General features: G+C 39.5%; 1 protein-coding gene across 1 annotated transcript in view; it reads right to left on the minus strand.

Moving 5' to 3' along the window:
• MED12L (mediator complex subunit 12 like) overlaps positions 1-11,429 on the minus strand; it is a gene marked incomplete at its 3' end in the record, with an annotated part of 335,349 nt that overhangs the window by 231,165 nt on the left and 92,755 nt on the right. Inside the window, exon 11 of the mRNA XM_008057491.2 lies at positions 815-946. Coding sequence (XP_008055682.1) covers positions 815-946 — 132 coding nt within the window. The remainder of the gene's footprint in view (positions 1-814; positions 947-11,429) is intronic.

The raw sequence follows: 11,429 nt of genomic DNA on the forward strand, positions 1-11,429 counted from the left end.
CACTCAGCGTGGCAAGGGCAGGTACATTGTCACGGTGGAAGAACCAGTCACCTGTTTGCCACAGCTTGGGAATTTTCTTCCACAAGTCGTGATACAACCTTCTCAAAACTTCCAGATAAAAGCTCTGGTTGACGGCTTTATCCAAAGGAACAAATTCCAAGTGCACTACAAGGGGTCTATCCTCTAACAGATAATTCCAGTATTTTGGTGAGGTCTCCCCATATACACAATACATTCCCCACAGCCAACCCTGCTAAAGTTTACAGACAAAAAAAGAAGGCTTGTGTAGAAAATTTCCCTTCAACAAAAGCTAACGTTGATGAAGTTAGCTTTGTTTTCTTCTTTTGTAATTTATTTCCAAGGCTTTAATTGCCCTCTCTGGAGCCAGAACATAATCTCAAAAGCAATACAAATTGGTATTTATAATCTCATAATCATAACCACCTTAAGAAAATATTTCCAAATCCACTAAAATATCATGTAGCTGTAAATTTCATAAAGGTTGGTTTATCTTACATTCATTTGTATGCGTGTGTGTGTGTGTATTTCAACTTCACAAAATGAGATTTCTCTGTTCTAAATCAAATGTTAAAGTTTTATTTTAAAAGATAAATTTTTAAATTAGTCCAGAATATAAATTAATGGCTGCTTCAACTTAGAGTCTACAATGGAATCCTCCCTTTGTGAATTTGTACATCTTCCCTTTTCTCCTCAAGAGCAAAAACAGTATAACGAGGATAAGAGAAAAGAATCTTCTCCAAAACAGTATTTTTAAATGATGGCATTCAACAAGTGGAAAGAAAGTAGAACCTACCTCTGCCTCGATTTCCGCCTGCCTCTTCTCCAGGAGTTTGGCCACAGCCATGGCCCTGTGCTTGCCTGACCGTTTGCAGCTCACGGCCCATTCACACAACAGCGTCACCACAGCTTCATCATTGGGCGCGACCTAGACCAGAAGAAATGGGTACCAGCCACATCAAACAAAACATTCACCCAGCAAGAGTCAGGAAGCAAGCAGTAGATAACTAAAGCCACAAAGCATTTTTCCCATATTTGTAACACAGTAGTTTTAGAAAGTGTTTCTAAAGAATTTTTAATTAAAGTTTAAAAACTAAATCATGCTGAACCTGTTACAATTCCAAGAGAATTAGAGTTTCCTTGTATTTACACAGGGCCATTACCTAGACCCAACAACCCTCTAGAACTCAATTTCAAAACTACACAGAAAGGGAAAATAACCAGTGAATATCAGGAACAGCTATCACAAAGCCAAAGTACATCACTCCACTGTTGGCACCTCAGGCTCCCACTCACTGCCTCGCTCAATACGTAATCCACAACAGTAAGGCTGTCAATTGACCCACTCCAATGAGAAATGAGAGGGAACAAACCAGAGGTGAGGCTGGAATGCTGGAATTCCATTTGCTGGAAAGGGGAAACATGAAAAATGACAACCAAGCATCAAAAAGAACCAATAATTAAAAGCAGTCAACAGAGGACAGGGGCCTGGGACTATGTAAGGTCCAACACGGTCACCAGAATTATCAGCCACAGTTGCCATGGGCAAGAATGGACACCAGTGACTAAGGATGAGAGGATGCCAGGGACCCAAGTGACATGAATTGTGGGGCGGGGGTGAAGAGAGCAGGAAGATTGTGCTTCCATGCTATCTGCCCCTTCCTTTTAGGGTATACAAGTCAAACAATGGAACATCAACTGCAAGCTTTTCATATTTGCCTTTGGGTATAAACAGTATGCCAGAAAAATAGATAATCACATTATTAGCACTTACACACTACATGAGATGTTCTCAACATTTTAGACTCCATAAGCTCAATTGAGATTATGATATAGGTATGAGCACACTCCCTGGAAGACTATACATATATATACAAATGAATGTGACACAACATTTCAGAAGGTATGTAGAGTCTGAAAAGCCACCCATAAGTCCCAGAAGAAAAAATCCCTGATTGGTTTTAAATACTAGAAACAATTCAGATGATTAAAATCAGTTTATTCCAAGATTTTTACTCATCTTACCCTAAATTTGGTTGTTTAAACATATGTAGACTCAAATCAAAAAAAAGTTATCGGGGGCTGATAGCTCAAAGAGAGCTCTCTCTGAGTCTCCTAATTTAAAACAAGGGAGTCAAGGTAGAGGAGTTCAAGATCAGCCTGGGCAATATATTGAGATATATGTAGACACAAATCAAAAAAAAGTTATCGGGGGCTGATAGCTCAAAGAGAACTCTCTCTGAGTCTCCTAATTTAAAACAAGGGAGTCAAGGTAGAGGAGTTCAAGATCAGCCTGGGCAATATATTGAGATCCCTGTCCCTACAAAGTAAGTTTTTAAAATTAACTCAATAGGATGGCACACAGTTGTACTCCAGTCTGGGTGACAGGGTGAGACACTGTCTCAAAACAATAAAAAATGAAACAAGGAAAATAGCGCAATTAAAATGCATAAAATTTGAACTTAACACTTAGCAAAGAAAGGAAAATGGGAGGATTTGCTGCCTGGATTTAATCTAACCCACATAAAAATATAAAGGTCAATCCAATAAAGCACCACAAGCTTATAGATTTAGAATATTAAAAAGAACAAAAAGGATTACGTCAATAATACTGCTATCAATTTCTATTAATCTAACCAGTAATGTGCATGATATCCACATTTATAAAGATTTTATGACCAAGAGTGGTGGCTCACACCCAGCACTTTGGGAGGCCAAGGTAGGATGACTGCTAGAGACCAAAGTTTCACACTAGACTGCAACATAGGGAGACCTTGTCTCTACAAAAAAATCAAAGACCTTGTCTCTACAAAAAAATCCAGGAAGGCTGAGGCGGAAAGATCACTTGAACCCAGGAGGTTAAGGCTGCAATGAGCCACAATTATGCCACTGCATTCCAGCCTCAGCAACAATAATTTTTTTTTATTTACCACATCTTCAAAATTAGATGAAAATGTGCTACAAAATAAACAAATGATTTAAATTTTAAAAATGCATTTTCCCACTAAAGATACTGCGTGAGATTAAATATCTATTTGAAAATGGTGAGACAGACAATATTTAACAAGTACCTGAAGGCAATCAGTAATGTTTCAACAATTTGGTGGGTGAACAAATTTCTTCACATCTACTAAATGAACTACAACAAGAGAGATATCAAAACACCTCATATTACGACATCCCTTTCAAAAACCAACACAACAAGTAGTATGCCCACATCATGTCTCTGGAAAATATGGATGCACGCAAACTTGTCACACGCAACACACTGAAGATCAACAAACTAAGGGGTGTGTACACACAACATACACATGATTCTGAAGTGGCAGGGAAAAGACAAATCTGATCTGGGTGCCCACAGGATGCAGGAAAGAGTGTTCAGTGCTGTAAGAGGTCGGGAGAGCACATTTTCTTGTTCAAGACACTTTCACTCAAAAGTTTAGAACCAAACCACAGACACAGAGCCACATAATGGATTTTAGACATCTTCACAATGCAGGGGACAATCCTGGAAGGTTTCACGAGGGGCGTTGCCTTAAAACGTGCCTTTATAATCACATTGTTAACAATGGTCTTATCCAAAGGAAAGGATAACAGGAGATTTTCATTTTATGCAAAAGAAAAAGACTATCTCTATTCTGGAAAAAAAAAAATTACTTGGCCTTGGGAGGAAAAATGTAAGAAAAATCTAAGATTTTTCTAGTTAAATTAAAACATTCTTGCACATTTCCATGTCCATTAAGTTACTGCATGGTCACAATGCTGTATTAGTTAAGCACATTTTTTTTAAAGGAATGATAGAAATGGTTATAAGAAATGACAGGCCAGGTAAGGTGGCTCACACCTATAATCCCAGCACTTTGGGAGGCTGAGGTGAGAGGACTGCCTGAGTTCACAGGTTTGAGACTAGCCTGGGCAACTTGGTGAGACCTCATCTCTACAATAAATCAAAAAATTAGCCAGCCGTGGTGGCTCATGCCTGTAGTTCCAGCTGCTTGGAAGACTGAGGCGGAAGGATCGCCGGAGCCCAGCAGGTCAAGGCTGCGGTGGCCAGGAGCATGCCGCTGCACTTCAGTCTGGGCGACTGAGTGAGACTCCAACTCAAAAAAAAAAAAAGAAATGATAATGAGTTAGGAGTGGTGGTGAGCACTGCAGTCTCAGCTACTCAGGAGGCTGAGGATCACTTAAGCCTAGGAGTGCGAGGCAAGCCTGAGTAACATTGTAAGACTCCATATCTTTAAAAAAAAAAGGGGGGGGAGAAAGAAGTAGCAATGATTTCTAGATTTATATAAAAGCACTAAAGAGAAGCTGAAATTACAACTTCCAATTTTTGTTTCTTTTAATGTATTTGAGTTTCATATTGTTAAACATGCTTAAAATACCCAACATGTGACTTTTATTTTATTTACGCCTTACCATATATTCAAAATTTTGAATGATCAACTATTGTTTGTATACCAAAGAAATAAAATAAATTTTTTAAAACATCCATGATACAACATCCTTGGATGTAAAATTTTTATAAAACTCCAAATGGCTTTAAAAACAAACAAACACCCACGCCTTGGGAGGTTGAGGTGAGTGGATTGCCTGAGCCCACGGGTTCGAGACCCGCCTGGGCAACTTGGTGAGACCTTATCTCTACAATAAATCAAAATATTAGCTGGGTGTGGTAGCGTGCGCCTGTACTTCCAGTTACTTGGAAGGCTGAGGCGGAAGGATCGTCGGAGCACAGCAGGTCGAGGCTGCGGTGGCTGGGAGCAGCCACTGCACTCCAGTCTGGGAGACAGAGTGAGACTCCAACTCAAAAAAAAAAAGAAAGTCAGCAAACTTAAAAACCTCTGAGAAGTTTTTGTTTGTTTGTTTGAAAAAAGAATGTTTAAAAGTAAAATCACCCAACATGTTTAGGGAAAAAAAAATTTTAATAATCATAAAAAATAATGAGTTGCAACATGAATAAAACAATATATAGGAGAAATTGGTTGATTCTTCAGAATAAAAAGAATCAGTTATTTGTTTGCATGTTTAAAAAAGCAGTGTAATACGTCAAACACTGTCTGTGTGCTATGCATTGAAGAAAATTAAGTTTACAAAACATTCCCTGGAATTTCAAACCTCTGAAGAGTTTTGGTCCTCATTAATTTTCCTGAAATAGATTCATATAACCCAATGAAGGTGAAAAGGTACACTTACTTGTCTTTCAAGGATTAGACTCAGCTAACTTGAGTAATGGGTCCTGTATGACCTAAAGCTGCATGGAAAGAACGTATCAAGGAAAAGACTTCTTCTGAACACATCTAGATATGACCATTAATTTGGGATAATGTGCTACAAAACAAGTCTCAGGAAAGTCAACACACTTCCAAAAACACCCATTAAGGGTTTTTGTCTTTTTTTTTTAATTAGATACTTATAGTAGGCACTGAGGGAACAAAAACTTTAAAGATTTGGTCCCGAAAAAGTTCACTTCCTATAAAGAAAAGCCTACAAGACAAGTAATCATAAAGCAACGAGACATTTTGATAGTGTGCAAGAATAAGTAATTAAGTCTCGTCATCCATGTCTTTGGTCTCCCATAGGAGATGAGCCTCCATCTGTCCCAGCTTACTGACATCTGAGATCTTCACGGGAAGATAGCAGTCTGCCTGCTGCAGTCATAACCTCGAGTTCTGATTATTAGAAATTAAGAAAGGAAGCCAGAAACTAAAATCTTAGAAAAGTGCTACTGAAAAGACTGATCTTTCTAAAATATAAAATTTCAGCACAGAAATTTTGTCTTCATATCAATTATGCCTATAAAAGGTCATATGTTTTAAAATCTATCTTTAACCAATAAATGTGGTCTAAAGCTAGCCAGATAGCAATAGTAGTACAGTGTCCTCTCCTCTCTGAATATCAAATAGCTGGCCAAGTGTTACCCCACTTTCCTTAGGATATTAGAATGAGGGGGATGTAGAAATAGAGTCTGTTCCTATGTTAAAAGAAACAAGGTATCATCCAAGAAGCTTTACGATGACATACGCTAACTTTTCAGATAGAATTTGCCTTCAGCAATAGAACTGTGGAAATCTTTGTTGTTGTTTTCTTTTTATTTCCATTTTTCTGCAGGTAAGTGGGCAATATTTCAATATGTGATTAATGATGTATAAGAAAGGCAGAGGAGAGAGGCTTCCCGTGAAACACAGAGGGGGGAGGTAAAAGGTACAAGGCCAAACAGCAGTGACTCTCAAGTCCTGTCCAAGGGGCTTGATAGCATCCGCTCACACCATTTGTTCCCTCTTCCAGGCACAGCACCACCCCTACTCCTTTTAGGATACTGCCCCTCCACCTGCCTCCAGGTGATTCAAGGGATGCCTGCCAATTTATGGTTATAGTCTGGATTTGGAGCTTTAATAGACAATGAAGATTTTAGGCAATTCTTCAAACATAAGAAAAAAAAAATCCTGTATTCCAGCACTTTGGGAGGCTGAGGCAGGAGGATTGCTTGAGCCCAGATTTTAAGACTAGCCTGGACAATAAAGACAGGCCTCATTTCTATAAAAAGTCGAAAACTAAGCCAAATGTGGTGCATATCCCTGCAGTCCTAGTTACTCAGGAGGCTGAGGCAAGAAGGATCGCCTGAGCCCAGGAGGTCAAGGTTTCAGTGAGCTGTGATCATGCCACTGCACTCCAGCCTGGACAAAAGAGTGAGACTCTGGCTCAAAAAAAAAATCACTTTATCCGATACTCATTGGGTGCAATGCCCTGTGCTCAATCTTGTAAAATATTTTGAATGCTAAAAGAGACTGGCCCTGACCAAATAGAGTGCCTGTTTCTCTTATGATTAAAAATCTATTTTTCAGAATAGGATTTCTGTAATATGTATTGCTTATTCTAGTCAGCCACAACAAAAATAAGAAATTTAAAGCCTTGATCTTATGTGCAAATCTTTTCAGTTGCTTCTAATGAGAATTTAAAATATAAAATAATTTATGGATTAAGTTATGGACTTAAGCACTTTCAAAATCAATAATGATAACTTAGAAAATTTATAGATGGTAGCACTAAAGAAAATCAACATTTACTGACTGATTTCTCAATTTACAGCCAGACATTGAGATAAATGTGTTGCAGGAATTATTTCTTTTAATTTTCACAACCTGTGAGCTAGTTATTATTATTATTATCTCCAATTTACAGATAAGGAAACCAAAGAATAGAGATGGCAAATCACTTGTCCAAGTTCACTCAGATAATAAAGCTCTCGCCACAGCATAATTCTTAGAAATGAACCACACAGGTAAAGAAAATTTGTGTGTCAAAAGAACCTGAGCAGGTGATTCTGACCTCCTTTCCAGGGTAAACAATAACTTCTTGTGAGCGTTTCTGACTTCTCCTTACTCCATTTTCAGTGCTCACAGCCTCAGGGAACTCTGCTCTCTCATGCTGTCATGTGCTTTCGTGTAATATGCATATTTCACACCACAGCTTTGTGGCCATTAGATCAGCAGCTATTGGCTCCAAGTATCCATCAGGAAGGCTCAGATACCGCCCTAGAGAAACACCACTAAGCATGACCAAAGGCAGATACTGCACCATCCCAAACACCATACAGGAGGACTGAGGTCTCCAGAGCTACGAACAGGCAGCTTTTCGTATGGGTACTTTGCAACGGACAGTAAGAGGTTGTTGAACAATCGACACAGGCATCCCTAGATTTAAGTACACACAGGCAAACAGGACATACAAGAACAAGGGGCAGGCAACGGGCAGGGAAGAACTGAGCCCTGGCTCACGAAGTTAAGGTGGGAGAAAAATACCAAACCACAGGACTAGCCACAGCATAAATTAAAGCACATAATCATGGCAATAATAACATTAACAGTTTTACATTTCCAGCCACAGGTAGCAGCAGCAGTAATCAGAAAAGTATTTATTGAGCAGGTCCTGGAGTCTTACATGCATCATCTCTTAATCTTTACAAACTTGGAAGTAGGTGCTGCTATTGTCATTTCACAGGTAAGAAAACTGAGATTCAAGGAAGTTAAGTGAGACGGCCCAAGAGCACAGAAAGCGGCAGAACTAGGGAGTCCTAATTAAGTCCACACTTGCTGCTGCCCAACTCTGCTGCTCACCTCACAGGTGAATCTAGATGACTTTAAGGACAAGAAGGATCAGAGTTACATGGAAATCTCCTGAGTGGCTCACAAGGATCCCAGGACGCCTGCCACCCAAGCCCACTTCAGCCAGCCGCTGCCACCCTTTGTTCCAGCCCTCTCTGCCACTCTCTAGAGACAAGCCAGACTTCTCATCTAATTAATACACCAAAAATAAAAGCACAGGAGAGGAGTAAAGGACCAAAGATTTGATCCTGCCGCTAGATGCTCACACATTAGTACGTAGAGTGCAATCCCATTGATTCTGCCTTCCCCACTTGCTGGACTAAATATCTATCTCATGGTTTTATTTTCAGCATCTACCACCATGCCTGGCACATAGTAGGTTCAATAGGTAATTTTTTTTTTTTTTTTAGTTGGAATCTCACTCCATCTCCCAAACTGGAGTGCAGTGGTATGCTCATGGCCATCCCAGTGTCAACCTGATGGGTTCCAGCAATCCTTGCCCCTCAGCCTTCCAAGTAGCCAGAAGTACAGGCACACACTACCACACCTGGCTAATTTTTGATTTATTAAAGAGTTGCCCAGGCTGATCTCGAAGCCACAGGCTCAGGCATTTCACTCGCCTTGGCCTCCCAAAGTGCTGGGATTACAGGTTAAGTCACCAAACCTGGCCAATAGAGATTTTTTAATCAAAGAGTTAAAACAGTACACTGTGTTATATAAAACAAAAGGAATAAACAAGGTAGATGAGGGGGAAGTTTACAAATGCATTTAATTATTATAGAAAAATATTTGACATAATCCAACAGTTGACTAAATGGGAAACACTAGAAGCATTTCTGCTCCTAATTGAACAAGGATGCTAGCCTCAACATTACCATTTAGTATCATTCTGGAAGAGTTAGCCAATGGGAAGAGAAAGGAATACATATTTGAAAGAATATGAAACCAGTCATACAGTGTACATAAAAATGATTATATTCCCCCATCAACTCAGAGAATTAGAAAACTTTACTAGAAATTAGAGAGTAGAGCAACATGACTAAAACAAAATAAACAACAAAAAAGTGACATTAAGCAGTGAAAGAAAAAAAAAGATGCTGCAGAATATACATAGAGTACAATTAATTTATATGGAATTTATACATATCCAACCATTACATAATAACTGTTAATATCCAAAGGATATGGGCCAAAATTAACAATGGCTACTGCTGGTATATATAGTGAGTATCTGTTATACAGGATGCCCTGTTCTGATGCTTTAACAACAATCCTATCATTTTACAATTGAGCAAGCTGAAGCCTAAATGTTAAATTATTTGGCAAATGTCTCAAGGACAATAGGTCACAGATCTGCCAGTCAAATCCAAGTTATCTAGCTCCAAAGAAGGGGGTTTTGTGCCCAAATGCCTCCCTTCCGGACAGGGCAGTGGGACAGGGTCCAGGTTGTGGGCTGAAAGAGATTTCTTAATTTCAGGAATATATTCCTGCACTATGAATATAACAATCACAGGAAGAAATAACTTCTACAATAAGGACAACTGAGAGAAGATGAACAGACACAAATACAAAAATCAATACGGTCCTTTAAACAGCAGCACTATTTATCTGGTCTCTTGAAACACATCCATGGTAGGCAAAATAGTAAAATTAGTACTTCTGTATCAAATCATCATCATGAATGGTGCCAGCTACATCTATAACAAAGATATCCCAGATGTGAAGAAAGGTTTTCACCATGAAGGGGATTTGCCACATTCGTTTTTACTGGGGGGAGCAGGCACAAACTAATCGATAAAGACAAATTCAAGGCTTACTCACTCAATAACCTAATAGTCTATAGAAGCTAGCCACAGGTCCTCTATCTTTAGCAAATAAAGCAAATTATTGGCAAATACATTGGAGAGGCAGGCTTTCTTTAGAAATGAAACTATTTGCGCACCAACACGACACTCAAAGGAATGGTCACTGGAATATTGCAGATTTCGGATTAGGGATGCTCAACTGTTAAGTACATAATGCAAATATTCCAAAATCTCACTTTGGGAGGCTGAGAAAAGAGAGTTGAGCCCTGGAGTTTGAGACCAGCCTGGGAAACGTAGCAAGGCCTTGTCTCTACAAAAATTAAAAACTTAGCTGGGCATGTGCCTGTAGTCCCAGTTACTAAGGAGGCTGAGGTGGAAGGATTGCCCATGTCCAGGAGGATGAGGCTGCTGTGAGACATGCATGATCAAACCACTGCACTACAGCCTGTGTGACAAAGCGAGACCCTGACTGAAATAATAACAATAATAATAATAATAATGCAAATATTCCAAAATCTGAAAAAAATCTAAAACCTGAAACGCTTCTGGAGCTAAGCAATTGAGAAGAGATATAAACTTGTAATTAAAATACTATGCTAGATTTCCAAAATTCATCACTGTATGGTACAATAAGCCTTACTGTTTGCCTTTTATTTTTAAAAAATGAAGGGTAACATACAGATAGGAGGGGAAATATAAAAGTCTAAAAGTCGGTGACTTGTTCTACTCTCTTGACCACCAAAGTTGCTCTGTTGAGAACATAACAATTGACACTAAGTAAGCATCTGTCCTATGCTACTGTATGAAGTAGATTCCATTAGTAAGGCTACTGTAGAGACAAAGGGACTGACACTAAGAAAGCTTCTGGAAGAACTAGTCTAAAGTCACCCAGAAACATGGCAGCAAAGTCAAGATTCAAAATCAGGTCTGAGCTGGCCTAAAGTCACATACACTACCCAAGGCAGAGTCGCTCAACTTGAAGACTGGAATTTCCTAATTTAAATATTGCTTACTGTGTTAAGATTGTCAAGCAAGTTTTTAAAAATTAAGAGATTACACCAGCCGGGCTCGGTGGCTCAGCCTGGAATCCCAGCACTTTGGGGGGCCCGAGGTGAGTGGATTGCCTGAGCCCGCGGATTCGAGACCAGCCTGGGCAACTTGGCAAGACCTCGTCTTTACAGTAAAATAAAAAAATTAGCCAGGCGTGGTAGCACACGCCTGTAATTCTGGCTACTTGGAAGGCTGAGGCGGAAGGATCACCAGAGTCCAGCTGGTCAATGCTAGGGTGGTCGTGAGTGTGCCACTGCACTCCAGCCTGGGCAACAGAGTAAGACCACGACTCAAAATAATAAATTAAATAAATAAATGAGCATGATTTCTTTTACAACATGGTACTACAGCTACCCCACACCCTGAGTGGGTCAAACAACTGCTTCCCTGAAGAGGGTGAAGACTTTCAAAAATCAAAGAATGTAAAAAGCCTGGTAGGTCCTGGTAGTACCTT

The sequence above is a fragment of the Carlito syrichta genome, unplaced genomic scaffold, assembly GCF_000164805.1.
Source record: "Carlito syrichta isolate Samal-C Ts95f unplaced genomic scaffold, Tarsius_syrichta-2.0.1 Scaffold87115, whole genome shotgun sequence".
Classification (NCBI taxonomy): Eukaryota; Metazoa; Chordata; class Mammalia; order Primates; family Tarsiidae; genus Carlito; species Carlito syrichta.